Source organism: Protomyctophum parallelum (assembly GCF_964188405.1).
Source record: "Protomyctophum parallelum genome assembly, chromosome: 1".
Taxonomy (NCBI): Eukaryota; Metazoa; Chordata; class Actinopteri; order Myctophiformes; family Myctophidae; genus Protomyctophum; species Protomyctophum parallelum.
The window spans coordinates 17,816,005-17,833,879 of NC_139697.1; the positions used below are offsets into that span (position 1 = coordinate 17,816,005).

The 17,875-nt window shown below is 43.0% G+C and overlaps 1 protein-coding gene across 1 annotated transcript in view; it reads left to right on the plus strand.

The window, feature by feature from the left end:
• The window catches only part of scin (scinderin), a 37,475-nt gene that overhangs the window by 14,143 nt on the left and 5,457 nt on the right, over positions 1-17,875 (plus strand). The window contains exons 7-13 of the mRNA XM_083778636.1: positions 1,960-2,048; positions 3,709-3,924; positions 5,024-5,145; positions 7,376-7,466; positions 10,223-10,393; positions 11,554-11,734; positions 14,597-14,718. Coding sequence (XP_083634762.1) covers positions 1,960-2,048; positions 3,709-3,924; positions 5,024-5,145; positions 7,376-7,466; positions 10,223-10,393; positions 11,554-11,734; positions 14,597-14,718 — 992 coding nt within the window. The remainder of the gene's footprint in view (positions 1-1,959; positions 2,049-3,708; positions 3,925-5,023; positions 5,146-7,375; positions 7,467-10,222; positions 10,394-11,553; positions 11,735-14,596; positions 14,719-17,875) is intronic.

Genomic DNA, 17,875 nt, shown 5'->3' on the forward strand with positions numbered 1-17,875 from the left:
TCAGTGGTGCTCAACCTTTTTTATGTCAAGGACCCCATTAGCTCTATTGGGCCACGGACCCCCATCTTAAAATATGTAGTTCCAGACACCCCCCCAAAAAAGGAAATATTTTAGTTAAAAATGTTCGCGCTGAAAGAATATATATATTCAAAGATTTGCACCACACATTTTCACGATTTTTCAAAAATAGCAGATCTACAGTACAAGCTGCATGCTGTTTTTCAATAGCTAAAGTAATGTATAACATAATGCTTGAAACACCAAAAGGGGTTCCCGCCCCAAAATGGGTTAAAGCAGAGCGATAATAACTACATGTATAAAAGCATTGTTTTATTTTATTCTATGGTCGTGGCTCTGTAGGAGGTTGATCGTCTATCTTCAATATTTGACTTTCATATTGGAAGTCAACAGTGTTCGGGTCAGGTTGAAACCTGGCTGTATAGTGTCATCATCGTACGCCATTGACATTTCATACTTTACTGTATGTTACGACCATGCAGAGCCATCTAATAGAAGAGTTACGACCTTGAGGGGGCGGAAACCGAGCGCTGTTCATGCAGCCTGAACTGAGACAAGCTGGAGTTGTAAATACATTGATTTCAACGAGGGCGCGCAAATAAGAGCTATTTTATGGCAGCTATTTTATCATGACAACTGTTTTAAAGTATTGTACAGTAACAACTAAAGTCTCTTTAATGTTTATGTTGTACTATTACTACAAAACAATCAAAATGAAGGGATTTAAGATCATTTAAAGTCCCAATGCATTTCTGCCTATACTTCCGGCCCAGGACTTGGCCCAGTTGGTTGGTTGCCCCCACGCTCAATAGAAGTCTACGTAGGAGAGCCGCCATTGGACTGAAGCCCCATGAAGTGAACGCAGTTTGCGTAACTCTGTCTATATCATAAGGCTCTGGTCACGACATACACGGACACGTCAGGGGCTGAGATCGTGACCCGCATTTTCTTTTTTTTTTGTGGTCATCCATCCATCAGGGGTTTTCAACTGATTGTGAACAAGGGACCACCACCGTGACTAAGAATCAACCATATATGGGCACATTTCCTAATAATGATGACTCAATGAGGTAACTGGTATACACTTACCCTTCTTGAGATTCTATTTCCCTTTTCTGTGGAATGTCTTAAAATTAACCTCAGACTTCCCAGTAATTCTGGCAACATTGACACACTTAATACAAAATCTTCACTTTGCTACATTACTAAATGCATGGTCAGGGACCACACGCAATACCTTCACGGACCACCAGTGGGTCCACCAGTGGGACCACCTGTTGAAAACCCCTGCCCTAAATCATTGTGTGTATATTTCATTATGGCCCGGTGATATCTTAGTTTGCCCCCAGAGGCGGCTGCAGACAGTGTCGTTTCAACGGTGCTTATCGCGGTTCTGACAATGCAACAGGCTGCGCTGGTTTTGCATATATATCAGCATTGGATCTCATCTCCTCTATATCCTGCAGTGCATGGTGGGAAGTAACTAAGTACTTAAGCACTGTACTCAAGTACAATTTTGAGGTGTTTTTTTACTTTGCTTGAGTATTTCCAATTTCTACTCCACTACATCTCGGAGCCAAAATGTGTACTTTTACCCCATTATTTGAAAACTTTAGTTACTAGTTACTTTGGCGGTTTTAATTTTGATTAGAAAACACACATTAACCACTGCAACCCTACAACGCGACACATTGTGAGCTTGTAGATCTGCTATTTTCAATAGATTTTGTACACATTTCGAACTTGTGAAATGGGATATTCTGCAATATGAGTACTTGAAGTACATTTTGATGCCGATACTTTTGTACTTTTACTCAAGTACATTTTCAATCCCGTGCTTTTACTCGTAACGAAGTACAGTTCTAAATTGCAGCATTGGTATACTTTTACTTGAGTAAAACAATTGAGTATACTTTGTCCCACCACTGATATATCGTGCAGGTCAGAAGGCCAACCCCAGTGAAAGGAAAGAGGCCATGAAGACAGCGGAGGGTTTTATCAGACAGATGGGCTACCCAGCCAACACTAAGGTATATAATGTGAATGTTATCAGCCAGTAACACTGATGCTTATACATGCCAAGAATAGCCGATCGGCTATTTTCGTCATTGTAACAATGTCGTACAATGGATTATAAATCAGGGCGTGGCCCATTGATCAGGGCGAGTAGTAGTACACTACACCCCCAGGACATGACGCTATGCCGAGTGCCAAGCCAGGAGGCATTGGGTGTACGTTGCATTATACTGTATTTGTTTATTTGGACAGGACAATGCATATTAATGGACGTCACATGGACGTAAATACTGCACCGGATATAGCACAGTTGCTAATTTCCATCCGCAGTCCTCACAGCAAACACAAAACGGAAAAGCAGACATTCAAACAACTATTACATAATAGGGAACACAGCATAAAAAATAAATACACCTAAAATAATCATGAATGGTTGCAGCTTTGGTTTTCAAGCAACCATTTTTTCAGATTGTATTTAAAAGAGGGAAATGTAGCACAATCCCTTATCCCTTATGTTATACTTTAGCTATTGAAAATAGCAGATCCACTAAGCTTATAGCGCGGCACCGAGTGCCGCGCTACAAGCTTGTAGATCTGCTTTTTTTCTTTTTTTACTCTAATCTTTGTTTCTGCGGGAGTCCCTGGAACTATACATATTTTCAGATGGGGGTCCGTGGCCAATACATATATATTTGGGGGTCCAACTCCTTGTGAAAATGTTTGAGAACTGACATTAGAAACATGGGGTTGTTCAGAAAACTGTCAGGATTTAGAAGGCATTTGTAGAATCGTCCTGACGTCCTCAGGTCTAATGACTAACCTGCGGTATAAATAAATGCAATCAATCAGGGTTTAGCTCCATAGGTGATTATTACCATTTTTGTCTATTTATATATTTCACAGGTCGTTTCAAGGAATTGTCACTCAATTGGCCTCTGAATAATATCATTTTTTCTTGTATATTGTATACATTTGGTAATAGTTTTTACATAAACGAAAATATTGTACGCTGCACCAATTAACAATTTATAACCTGTTCTTAATAAAACTCATTTGACAAAAAAAGATAATTGGTTTACATAGTTTTAGTAACATTTTGTAAAAAAGAAAGAAAAGGAAATAAAAAAATACTATAGCCCCTTTGTGTTTTAAGCATTATGTTATACTTTAGCTATTGAAAAATAGGAGATCTACAAGCTCGCTACGAGCTTGTAGGTCTGCTATTTTTCAGAGCCAATGTTTTTAACTCATATCTTTGCTTCTGGGAGGTCCCTGGAACGACATATTTTCAGATGGGGGTCGGCGGCCAATTACATATAATCCTGGGGGTCCTTGACATGCAAATGTTTGAGCACCACTGACATAGAAACATAGCGTTTTCAGAAAACCGTCAGGATTTTAGAAGACATTTGTTAGAATTGTCTTCGGGTCTAAATGGGTTAACCTCTACCTGCCACGGTTCAGGACAGGCATGTGTTGGACCCAAGCGCAGACAAAAGGCAGAGGACAGGCAGGTCGAATACAAGGGGGGTTTATTAACCAAAAAACAGGAAACAACAGAGTACAAAATCACAGTAACAAGGTAAAACACTAACTAACTAAAACCATGAAACAGGGTACACAAGAAAACATAACGCAAGTCACAGACTGTGACACTACCCACCTCTGATACAGATCCAGGTTCTCCCAGAAGGCGGGGAGACTCCCATCTTCAAGCAGTTCTTCTCGGGCTGGAAGGAGCGGAACCAGAGCGAGGGCTTCGGGAAGGTCTTCGTCACCGAGAGGATCGCCAGGATCCAGCAGGTGGAGTTCGACGCCTCCAAGCTCCACGAGTCCCGCCACATGGCAGCCCGCTACAACATGGTGGACAACGGCACTGGGGACACACAGGTAGGCCTGCCAGGTACACAACATGGTGGACAACGGCACTGGGGACACACAGGTAGGCCTGCCAGGTACACAACATGGTGGACAACGGCACTGGGGACACACAGGTAGGCCTGCCAGGTACACAACATGGTGGACAACGGCACTGGGGACACACAGGTAGGCCTGCCAGGTAAAACATGGTGGACAACGGCACTGGGGACACACAGGTAGGCCTGCCAGGTACAACATGGTGGACAACGGCACTGGGGACACACAGGGAAATATAAGGCATAACCCATTCTGGGCAGTAACCCCTTTTGGTGTTTTAAGCATTATGTTATACTTTAACTATTGAAAAATAGCAGATCTACAAGCTCATAGTGCGGCATAAAAAAAAATGTGGGGCGAAATTTGACTTTATATTCTTTCAGAGCGATGGTTTTTAACTCGTATCTTTGCTTCTGGGGGGTCCCTGGAAAACATATTTTAAGTTGGGGGTCGGCGGCCAATTACATATATTTGTGGGGGTCCTTGACATGAAAATGTTTGACAACGACTGACATAGAAATCAGAAAACTGTCAGGATTTAGAAGGCATTTGTAGAATCGTCCTCATTTAAACAGCCCTATAGTTGAAACCCTGTGTTATTGCTGATAAGAAATGTACAATCCAAGTACTGTAACTTATCGATACCCAGACATTTTCTGACCTTAGAACAGTAACTCATTCGTTTATATAGTAATTGATGATGAATCTGTTGGTTATTTTCCCCCATTATTTCATAAATCTGTATGCTGTTCGTTTAGGCCATGAAAGGATGTAATAATAACGTATATAGTTTATATGTATAGTTTCATTATACAGATATTCCACTGTTACGTTCTGTTACGTTCACATACTTTTTATGTATGTGATGTATAGCTATGCTTTTCACTGCTAGAGCCATACAATTCTTCTCTAGTGGGGGGGTCCCTGGCATATATCTTTCAAATGCGGGTCTGCGGGCTATAATAAATGTCAATTTGGGGGTCCTTGGCATGAACAACTTTGGGAACCACTGTATTAGATCATCCAATTGATCATTTCAACCCCTATCATTGTTGCTGTTGTTGTTGTACAGATCTGGAGAGTGGAGAGCGGTGGCAGGGTTGCTGTTGACCCCCAAACCTACGGTCAATTCTACGGTGGAGACTGTTACATCATCCTGTACACTTACAGAGGAGGACAGGTCATCTACACCTGGTAAAGCCTGAGTTACTGTTACATCATTCTGTGCACTTATAGAGCAGGGGTTTTCAACTGATTGTGAACGAGGGACCACCACCATGGCTTAGAATCAACCTGGGGACCACTATTGTGTTGGGTGGGGATATGGGCTAAGATTAGTGCTTTTGTAAGTTAACACTTGCTATATGCATCCCATGTGTATACTGTACATCCCACTGTTTCTCAACCGTTGACTACTACTGGTAAAATGTCCTCATAATAATGAATGACTCAACCAGACAATCCGGTGCACTTCCCCCTTCTTGAGAATCTAACTCCCTTTTTCTGTTGAATTTCTTGACCTCTTTCTTGACCTCTTGTCAGTAAATGACTACATGGATGGACTCATCATAGGTCACCAGGTCATTCACTTCACGGTTTCTCAACTAGTGGAAACATTTAAAACAAATCAACAAATCCTACATTACTAAATGAATGGTCAGGGACCACATGCAATACCTCCACGGACCACCAGTGGTCCACGGACCACCTGTTGAAAACCCATGTTATAGAGGACTGGTCATCTACACCTGGTAAAGCCTTTTCTGGGTTTTTTTCATGTCATGTGAAAGCAGGGAATCATAGCTTCAAATTGACATATTTGGTTGTTCAGTTTGACCCACCAGTTTTGGAGATTTGGCTTATAGAGTAATAATGTTTAAGCATTTATTTCACATGTCTTCTGTGGTCTCTAACATTACACCTAGCTACATGTTTAAGCATTTATTTCATATTTACATGTCGATTTCAGCTCTGATATTTATTTCAGACATGCTCTAGTATGTGAAGAGTCTGCCTGTGCTATTAACTCATTTTGAAGAAAAAGATATATAATAGGTTTTTCTCCTCTGGTGAAAAGCTTGAATTTGCGCGATGGCAGGCTCTGATGCAGGCAAATCTGGTCACATATGTATTGCATAGATAGAGAGTATAATATTTAGCTTCGAGCACTCTATATAACGGAAGCATAAGGCTTGATTTGCATACCCTGCATCGTTTCTTCTCTCTCTCTCTCAAGTTCACTGTGCTTCCTGATTTGATTATAAGCAGGGACGTGCAGAGAGTGTTAGAGAGGCAGGGGCTGAAATCCCCTAAGAGGACAAAAATAGCGGAACTAGCAGATCTACAAGCTCACAACGTGTCGTGCTGCGACATGTTGAGAGGTTGTAGACCAGCTATTTTCGGGGTGCAACCCAGCACTCTTTAGCTAGAGATGCGGTGTAACAACATGGATTTCTAAATACATGTGTTCAGTGCAAAATACTGTGTTCACGCTCAGGAGACTTCGGAAAGAAAGCAATTCTCCTGAATGCTTCCTTCCGGGCATGGCATGGAAAGGAGAGGAGGGGCATTTGCATTTCTTTCACCATGTAGTAAATGCTGCATTCATGGTCTGGAGTGGGCAGTTGTTTTACAGACTGGTAAAGGGGCAGGGGCTGAAGCCCCATTTGATGTCTATGTGTGCCCCTGAGTATTTTACTTGAGTATTTGTATTTTGGATATACTTTCACTTCACTACATCTCAAAGACAAATAATGTACTTTCGACTCAACTACATTTCTAGGAAGGGAAAAATACCATATGAATATTTAAAATATAGTGAAAATACCAGATCTACAAGTTCAAAACACCTGTAGATCAGTTGTAGATCTGCTGTTGTCACTATTATTGATTGTTTGTTATTGATTGTTTGTCTTTCCGGAAAATCTATGATTATTTTTTTTACATGATTCACACAAAATTGACAGAGCTATACTTTCAGTCGGTTCCAGGGTAATTGACCAGGAGTAGCCTATACTTTGACTGAGGTTGTATTGAATAATTATTTTATCCACCACTGGTTAACCCATTTAGACCTGACCTGATAAAAAAATAAATGATGGTGATGATGATATGATGATGATGATGATGATGATGATGATGATGATGATGATGATGATGATTTGGCCACTGACTCCCGTCTGAAAATATGTTGTTCCAGGGATCCCCCCGGAAGCAAAGATTTGAGTTAAATACGTTCGCTGTGAAAGAATATTCAAAGATTTGCGCCACATTTTCACGAAAAGAAAAAGAAAAATAGCAGACCTATACAAGCTTGTAGATCTGCTATTTTTCAATAGCTTTAAGTATAACATAATGCTATTAAAACACCAAAAGGGGTTCCCTTCCCGTCCTGAATGGCTTCTTGGTGTCTTTTTTATTGCAGGCAGGGCATGGGCAGCTCCCTGGATGAGGTGACAGCCTCTGCCTTCATGACGGTGGAGCTGGACAAGTCCCTAGGAGGACACGCTGTGCAGGTAATAACAATGTTTAACGTGACATTAGAAACACGTGCAGGGGCCGGGGGCCCCTGCACAGCTAGAAGGTCCTGGGTTCGATTCCCGCTGTGGACACCGTGGGCGCTGGCGGCGTGTTTCCTCCATCAGTGCCCATACCAGAGGCGGGGTTGGCGAAAGGGCCTTTCTGTGTGGAGTTTGCATGTTCTCCCCGTGTCCCCTAGGGTATAGTACCCTCACATGTTCTCCCCGTGTCCCCAGGGTAGGTACCCTCACATGTTCTCCCCGTGTCCCCTAGGGTAGGTACCCTCACATGTTCTCCCCGTGTCCCCTAGGGTAGGTACCCTCACATGCTCTCCCCGTGTCGCCTAGGGTAGGTACCCTCACATGTTCTCCCCGTGTCGCCTAGGGTAGGTACCCTCACAAAAAACATGCAGTAATCCTGGTCTATAATAATAATAATAATAATAGTAATAATAATAATAACAACTTTTATTATATCATTATTTATATGGCACTTTGCATATATCATTAAAACAAATGTCAGGAAATCATTAAAAACAAATCCAATCACTTTGTTGACTTTGTTGCAGTGCATACTGAGCAGTTAATTGTGCTAAAGCGCCACCTGGTGGGCGCTGTTAGCCATGGTTGCATGGTTTTTCTTCAGTATACAGTGTGAATCAGTGTTGGTTTTTGGCAGCACATTTTTTTAGTCTCTTGAATAGTTTTCATTTAGTCACATTTTAGTCACCTGGAATGTCTTAGTGTTAGTCTAGTTTTAGTCGACTAAATGTCATAAGATTTTAGTCGACTAAATCTACAGGTGATTTAGTCAACTATAAAATGTATTTTGGCGGGGCTTGATGCCGTCGTAATGACAGTTTTTACACTTGCTGAAAATAGCAGATCTACAAGCTCACAACGCGTTGCAGCGTGATGCGTTGTGAGCTTGTAGATCTGCTATTTTCAGTATGAAACCATAAGTGTAAAACTACTTATACTGGATCTCTTGTCCACTAGTCCTTTCCTAACATTCAGTACCAGAGCCATCTAATAGAAGAGTTACGATATTGAGGGGGCAGAAACCGAGCGCCCGAGCGCTGTTCATGCAGCCTGAACTGAGACAAGCTGTAGTTGGAGATACATTGTTTTCAACGAGGGCGGCGCAAACAAAAAAAAAGAGCTGTTTTAAGCATGTGTGCAACATGACAACTGTTTTAAAGTATTGTACAGTAACAACTAAAGTCTCTTTAAAGTTTATGTTGTACTATTACTGCAAAACAATCTAAAATAAAGGGATTTAAGATCATTACAGCTGGGCTGTTGCCTGAGTCCAACGCATTTCTGCTTACTTCCGGTCCAGGACTTGGCCCAGTTGGTTGTCCCCATTCTCAACGGGAGTCTATGTAGGAGAGCCGCCATTGGACTGAAGCCCCATGAAGTGAACACAGTTTGCGTAACTCTGTCTATGGGCGCGTTCGGAAACGCGCACCTGGAATGTGGTCAGTTTGTTGAGTGTGGTGGGCGGTGACGTCACAGAGTGCGTTCAGTGTGCCTTATTTCCGAACGACCACAGCTGTGACGCATCCACACGAATCACACCGGACAACCCCAGCTTCAGGGTAGGGTCGCTCAGTGCGTGCACTCGGCACACCCGGTGTGCAGCGCACTGGATTTTCGAACGACAAGAGAGCACACCAGTGCGTTCAGGGCGCATTTCCGAACGCGCCCTTGATGTAAGGCTCTGTTCAGTAGAGTAGGGTGCGTTCGGAAATGCGCCCTGAACGCACTGGTGTGCTCTCTTGTCGTTTGTTTATTCAGTGCACTCGGTGCGTTGTCGTTCGAAAATCCAGTGCGCTGCGCAGCGGGTGTGCCCGATCATGAGTGCTCGCACTGAGCGACCCAACCATGAAGCTGGGGTTGGCCGGTGTGAATGCGTCACAGCTGTGGTCGTTCGTAAATAAGGCACACTGAACGCACTCTGTGACTGACGTCACCGCCCACCACACTCAACAAACTGACCACATTCCCGGTGCGCATTTCCGAACGCACCCACAGTCAGTGACGTAGACTCCGGCGGTGCTCGAGCCCCCTTGAGGAATTAGACCTGAATATATCATTACTCTATGGAATATATATATATTCGCCTCAGTTGTACTGTGCCAGGTCGCGCCGCGACCGTTCGCGCAATTCTCATCTTTGCATCGACTTTGTATGTAATCACGCCGCTCTAACCATCCAAGTCTGAACCACCTTAACACCTCTCTTGTCCTGGCCCGGGGGCAGGGGGGTGGTGGGGGGTGGACCGCGTGGCCTGTCCACTTGTACACATGCAGATCAGGCATTCAAATGCTAATCTGGTGACTTCTTTTCACCTGCCAGGTAGGGTATGCATAGTAGCCTACTGTACTCTGCAATAGGTTCACAATGAGAACAATGCCAGATGACTCAGTGCAATCATGCGGCATTTAAACATGCTCTGCTGTTTATAATCTAAACACTGACACGTTTAAAAAGTGTTACAAATAAGTGTTAAGAACCTAAACCGCTTGGGTTTAGTGTGAAACGAAAAAATAAATAAAACTCCCCTCCCCTAAACATTTCGTCTCTGCCCACAGTGTGATATATGAATGCATTCCCCTCCTGTGTGACCTCATCAGGTCAGAGTGTCTCACGCTAAGGAGCCGCCACCGCCACCGCCACCTGGTGGGTGCTTTTAGCCATGTTTTTCAGTGTGATATGAACATTATTCCCCTCCTGTGTGACCTCGTCAGGTCAGAGTGTCCCAAGGGAAGGAGCCGCCACATCTCCTGAGCCTCTTCAAGTCCAAGCCTCTCATCATCTACAGGAATGGCACCTCCCGCCTGGGAGGTCAGACCCCTGTGCCACAAACACGCCTCTTCCAGGCACGCAAGAACTTTGACACCATCACAAGGATCGCTGAGGTAAGGACGCCAGGGGCGTGCACACATAGACATCAAAGGGGGGCTTCAAAGTTCAGCCCCTGCCATTTACCCCGTCTGTAAATTTAACAACTGCCCTCAACCAGACCACGAACGCATATAGCGTTTCCCCCCCAGAAATAGCTGGTCTACAAGCTCTCAACGTGTCGCGCTGTGACGCGTTGTGAGCTTGTAGATCTGCTATTTTCGCCTTTTTTGTCCAAACGTGCCCTCTTACGGGATTTTAGCCCCTGCCACTCTAACACTCTCTGCACGTCCTTGAAGGTATTTGAGAGTTTGTACAATTATATTTAGTTAGAAAATGCACATTATAATAAAAAGTCAGGATATGTAACATCTAACAATTAGTGTTCACAGCTTTGGTTTGATTTCATTTAATTTCATATATATATATATATATATATATATATATATATATATATATATATATATATATATAATTATTATTATTATTTATTATTATTTTGGCATTCCACAAGTGTACATCCCATTTACTGAAAAAGATGACTGACCATAAGCACATTGCCATGTAGTTGCCATGTGGTTGCCATGTGTTTGCTATGTGGTTGCCATTGGCTGATCCCCTGTGGTGATTCTATTAGTATAGGCTATCTGTCCCTTTCAACTGTTGTGACCATAACAGTGTGTTGTCATGATAAATGCGAGCTCAGAATAAATAAGCTCACAAAGCTTGTGGATTGGCTATTTTCACTAGTGAAATGTTTTGAACTGATACAAAATAAGTGATTAAAACCAGGAAAGGACAACAATTATGCCAACCATGATATTATGATATTTAATTCCTGTGAAATCCCAGATGATATCTAGGGCTATTATCTTGCGCCACCCCGTAACCCTAATTGGCACTAATTTGCCTTTTTATTTGACTATTTAAAAAAAACGTTTAAAATAGTTCAAATAGCCGGATCTACAAGCTCACAATGTCTCGATGTATAGATCGGCTAGTTGAACAATTTTATTTGTTTTTCAAAATAGTAAAAAATGGCAAATACATTTAGGGATAAGGGATAAGGGTGGCGCAAGATGGAGCCCCTATAGTCTCATATCCCGATATAAATATAATGTATATTGATATAAATTATATTGATTTAACGATTTCCTGTCACATTTTTCCCTTGCAGGTTGAGGCCAGCGCTGCCAGTTTAAATTCCAACGATGCCTACCTACTGAAGATGCCCAGCGGGCAGCAAGGGTATCTGTGGGTGGGCAAAGGTTCCAGCGCTGAAGAGGAGAGAGGGGCAGAATACATGAGCAAAGTGCTGAGCTGCCCCACCAAGCGTCTCACAGAAGGACAGGAACCAGGTAGTTAATCCTTATGCTTCATTTATAGGCTATACTCCTTCAGGTATATCACACACTGAACATAGTCGCTCAATAAGCTCACAGCACGTTGTAAATGGTAAACGGTGCATATATAGGCTACACTGCAGTATAGTGCTTTTAACCAAACCGATTTACATAGATTGTGCATTACATTCAACCTTTCATACACCGATGGTGGAGGAAATTGTATTATGTTTAATTCTTTTGTGTAAACACTGTAGGCCTATTTGTTACTATTGGTTCGTTGTCTCTGTTAAATGCAGAGCGACTTCACTGTTTTAGCTGATAACTAGATCTTGTCTGTTTTCAATTTAAATTAGGTTTTTATTGTATACATCTTTGTGTGGACCCCAGGAAGACTATAGCGACCACTTTGTGGAAGCTAATGGGGATCCGAATAAAGAATAGACCATGCGGCCCAGGCCGTAGCGTAACGGTCTGGGCACCGGACTGGTGATCCAGTCGCGGTGTGCCGCGGGTTAGACTCCCGAGCCCGACACGGCCCTTACTGCATGTCATCCCCCATCTCTCTCCCGTTTCCTGTCAGCCTACTATCTGTCCCCTAAAAAATCAATAAAAAGGCGTAAGCCGCAAAAAAAATATCTTAAAAAAAAAGAAAAGAATAGACCATGCAAGGCACTAACCTGCACATCAGGAGCAATTAGGGGTTGAGAGTATTGCTCAAGGGCACTTTGACACTAACTCTGGGGCAGCCCGGCATTGAACCGGGAACCTCGCCGTTCCCATGCTCTACCGGCCACTCTACCCCCGAGACGAGTCAACGTGTCGAGTTTGTAGATCGGCTATTTTAGGCACACGACAACAAAGTATGAATCAGGCTATATGTAGCACATTAATTACGCTATGATTGCTTTTTTGTTATTGTTTTTTACAGCTGTACATCACTATAGGAATTGTTCATGTATATTCCAAGATCAGGGATTATTAAACAACTGTCTTTAGGCAACATTCTGTGGTTTACACCGAAACGTCTGGGTTTCCGAGGCTAGTTTACACCCGACCCGTAAGCTAGTCTGTAAGCCAGACAAATACAGATAGCCTATACTGTACACGTGTGGCTATATTATATAAAAACGCCATTTGACACGTCAGGGCTGCATGCTTATAAGACAACCACAATGTCCATAGTCGTTATTGAGCACCTCCCCTGTAACACTTGAGGCTTATAGTTATAAGTACTTCATGTACTTTGCTTTGGTATACTTCATTAATAGTTGTTGATTGAGGTTTGAGTAAGTATTTGAAGCAGCAACGTCAGGTCACAGACACAGTCCTCCCTTTAAAATTGCATTACAAAATGTTTCTCAAAACAGGCTCCCTCGGACATAATCGTTTTCATTTAGGCAATGACATCAAATATGGGTACAATTGGAAACAAATGTACCCTAAACAGTTCAGTTTAGTTCCATGTGTACACTCTCAGAGTCAAAATAAACACTGAGGATTTCACAGTGGTGGGCATGCAGAGATCCAAATCATATCAAATGGGGGTCCATGGCCTAATAATGCACATGGAACTGGGGGGTCTTTGATATTATAGACGTTTAGAACCCCATCATAAAGTTCTATACTAGGGTACACTAGTAATACACCAAGTTTACACCAATTCTCCACCGAAAGTAGTCAACCTATACAAACTCACTGTTGTGTTGCATTGTGACGTGTTGTGAGCTTGTAGACCGGCTATTTTCACAGAATGTTCACCCCAGAACAGGGATGCTATAGGCTATAGTACTATACAGGGGCTTTAGCTATTGAAAAATAGCAGATCTACAAGCTCGTAGGGCGTGCTATGAGCTTGTAGATCTGCTATTTATTTAGAAAAATCGTGAAAACGTGCACATTTTTTAACATAATTATATTCTTTCACAGCGAACGTTTTTAACTCAAATCTTTGCTTCTGGGTGGGTCCCTGGAACTACATATTTTCAGATGGGAGTCAGCAACCTATTACATATCATGTTTGGGGTCCTTGACATGAACTATAGAGCGTCGCAGTCCACAGTCCGCAGTCCCCAGGCCCAGGAAATAATTCCTAATGCATTTTTCCCATAGACATTTTTAAAAGTATTTAATTAAAGACCTTTTAAGCGTCCTACAAAGCCTCAACTCGAGTTGTGACAAATCATGACAATAAACACAATATTTTGGACCAAACAAATAATTACAAAGAAGAAGAAATGTGTTGTAACCTGCCGTTTTCTTCTTCTTTCTAATTATTTGTTCGGCCCGAAAAATTGTGTTTGTTGTCACGATTTCTCACAACTTGAGTTGGCTTTGTTGGAGGCTTAAAAAGGTCTTTAAATTAATACTTTTTTAAATGTCTATGAGGAAAATGAACGGGGAATCATTTCCTGGGCCCTGGTAGGGTGGCGGGACTGCGACGCTCTAAACTGTCAGGATTTAGAAGACATTTGTGAGAATCGACCTCAGGTCTAAATGGGTTTAAAACCTCCACCATTTGAATCCTGGTCACTAAACTGCCTCCCCCTGGCCAGCCGGGGCGCCTGATGGAGGGGAAAGGAACTGGTTGGAATAACGTGTTCCTTCCACGCGCTACGTCCAACCAGGGAAACTCCCCCCTGTCAGGTGTAAAGGAGCAACTTGGACACTCAGGCATGAAGGAAGCATGAGTTCAAGTCCGTTGCTCTCCCCTTGTCCCCCATATATGGGGACTAGGTTGGTGGAGGGTGTGTAGAGCCCAGGATCACATTAGATGATTGACACAGGGGTGAAAAATGGGTTACAAAATCGTGGGATAAAAAAATATTTAAAAAAAAACCTCCACCATTGTGACGTTCTCTCTGGTTTGTATTGCAGCTGATTTCTGGGCAACGTTAGGGGGTAAACAAGAGTACCAGACGTCAGCCAGCCTGGAGAGTCAGAGCACGTCTCAACCACCTCGTCTGTTCGGATGCTCCAACAAGACGGGCCGGTTCACCGTGAGTATGCCGCCGTGTTGACCTGACTCTGCCAGATGGGGGCGGTATTGAGTAACCATGTTCCCCACAAATGTGTGTAGCAAGCTTCTTGAATCTGGCAGCGTCAGATTACCGCCGTGTTGCCGGACTACACAAAAGACAAAGACAATTATGGCCCTCATTTATCAATCGAGTGTAAAATCTGCCACAGATTCCAGTGCAGGTTTCGTAGTACACCCACGTCGCCACGGCATTTATAAAGTGATCGCAAACAGCTGATCCTTCCTTAATTTCGTTCCGACGTTAATAAATGTGACGGCTGAAATCTATCTGGCACGCCCTAGCCTCGCCCTCGTTTTTGCGACATGAACGTTTTGCAATACGACCAAACAACGCATGGTAACCTAGTTACACAATGGAAAAAGCAAATAAAAAAGTTTCCCCTTGCTGCCCGCCTCACCCCCCTCTCATACACACACACACACACACACACAGGCGCACGCACGCACACGCCCAACTGGTGTGTTATTGTATCTTAAATATATATAAAGAACGAACACCTGCATCATGCATGAATTAAAGAAAGGCCTACCCTGTCTGTTTCTCCTCTCACCTCGCTTGCCTTTCTGGTTAGTAAACCACAGCATGCAAGCCGCCTTTGTTTTAAATGGTCCCCCAAACCGTTCACACTTCACACCTAACGGCCGGGGATGCGCCCCCCCCCCCCCCCCCCATGCTAATTTGCCCAGTCAATCATTTGATCCACGCTACGCGCCTGCTGTGTGTTGTTAGTTGTAGGCTACTGTTGTAGTCTAAATTATTAAAGTCTTCATTCATTTAATATACAACAAGATTAGTGAACGAAAACCTGAACCTGTGATTATGTGAAGCATTAATTAAATAACATTGCTCACGTCATTGGAATGAGTTTCAGCCCGTGACAAATGCTGTTTTGCAACTCTGCATCTCCTCCTCCGCTCCTGTTCTGTCTGTCTCTGTCACTGTCGTGACCTGCATGCACGTTTATGACATTACTGTATATTAGGCTGCATGCCTCGCAGCCTAAACCTTGGTACTGGTGGTAGGCTGTAGTGGTGGAGGTCCGTGAGTTAAGTTGGCACCCCGTGATTTTCCATATGACGGGGACAAAAAGAGATGCGGTCCCCACTTTGCTGCCTAGTAGGCACTGTCGGCATGTCACATTTAGTGGCATTCGAGTGCGTCAGGTTCATCCTTAATTAAAAGGACGAGACGCGAGAAAGACATGGCTGTAGATTGCAGTTGGTTGGTAGACTTGACTATAGCTGCATAGCCTCGGTCCCAGGCTTACTTATCTGCGAAAAGAAAATCTAAAGATGCAGCGCATGCAAATGCCTCTCGATCCAGTCATGGAATGAAGTTAGGAGAGGGGGGGGGGGGGTCGGGGGCTACCGGTATGCGCTCATGCAAAACGCTATTTAAATGGCTTAAAGCATTGTTTTTAATTGCGCGATTTTAATAAGCTTGCACACTTGGTAATATCCTACCAATTTCATATGACATGCCTTTACAAAATATATTTTCTTCACATGTAGGCTATTATTAGTTTTATACATTTTAGGAGTGAAAACATATGTTTAGATGCATGTGACAGCCTCTCAGCTGGTCAAATAATGCTGCTCCGCTGTTCTACGACAGAAAAACAGGTGAGGACAAAGCTACGACAGCTCTCGACCAGACGTGGGTTTTGAACGTTGTCAAGTTCAATTTCAAGCTTTGCCGGAAATGTTAAATGCCGAAAATGTCGGTAATTTCGGCGTGCGCCCATATTTTGGCGTACGCACGGTTGATAAATGAGGGCCATAGTTTCTAAAAAAATATATACTTTGTATACATGATTTGAACATGCACAGTGCATCATTATCAGACTTAAATGTAGGCCTACTTCTTGTTTATGCACAAAAAGAGTGGATGTACAGTTTTAGGCCCTCATTTATCAACCGTGCGTACGCCAAAATAGCGATAGCGATATGTGCGTGTGTGCGTGCGGGGGGTGAGGCGGGCAGCAAGAGAAGCGAAGCGAGAGGAGAAACAGACAGCTTTATTTAATGTGTCATGTAGGTGCGTGCGTGCATGACAGCAAGGCAAGCGAGGTGAGAGGGAAACAGACGGGGTAGACCTACAACTTTATTTAATTCATGCAGGTGTTCGTTCTTTATTTATTTAACAACACACCAGTTAGTTGGGCTTGCAAGTTGCGTGTGCATGCTGTGCGTCTGTGCGTGTGTATGAGAGAGGGGGGTGAAGCGGGCAGCAAACCTATTTTTTCATGTAACCATGGTTTCAGGAAACGTATTGCCATTGTTCATGTAGCAAAAACGAGGGCGAGGCTTGATTTAATAGGGCGTGCTAAGGGCGTGCCAGATAGATTTCAGCCGTCACATTTATTAACGTCAGAACGAAATTAAGGAAGGATCAGCTGTTTGCGATCACTTTATAAATGCCGTGGCGACGTGGGTGTACTACGAAACCTGCACTCGAATCTGTGGCAGATTTTACACTCGATTGATAAATGAGGGCCTATAGTACATTATTTTAATCATGTACTTTACATTACTTTTAAAGAAATAATTATATATAATATATATATATATATATATATATATATATATATTATATATATATCACATCACTCTTCCTTAGTGCCAACTCTTTCAAAATGTGATACTTTAAATATTACTTGCAACCTAGCCTGAGCTAACGTGTTAGGTTTCTGGTCTAGAGGGGCGGGTCGCGGCTGAGATTTGCGCACGCCCTGATTGGATCTCATCTGTCCGTCACCCCCGGCCCCTCCTCTCCCCCCTAGTGCAGCGCTACGTCACATCATTTGGAGCGACGCCCACCCGGAAGAGTTGACTCCCAATTTTAGACCAGAGCGGCCAATGCGTTCCTCCAGGCTTTCAGTTTTTGCACCAACAAAAATGAAAACCTGGTACCGAGGCTACTTGCAAACCTAAATTAATTACTTACTGTACAATATTACTTTGTGCATGCATATATAGTAATATGTTATTATTACTTGCATTCTTCTTTTGTTAAGTTCACAAAACATTTCCTTCACACCCTATACCGGTGTAGTAACCGTAATATGTATTACCCCCAGTATTGAAATAAGTTATTGTTGAATTTATTGCGTTAT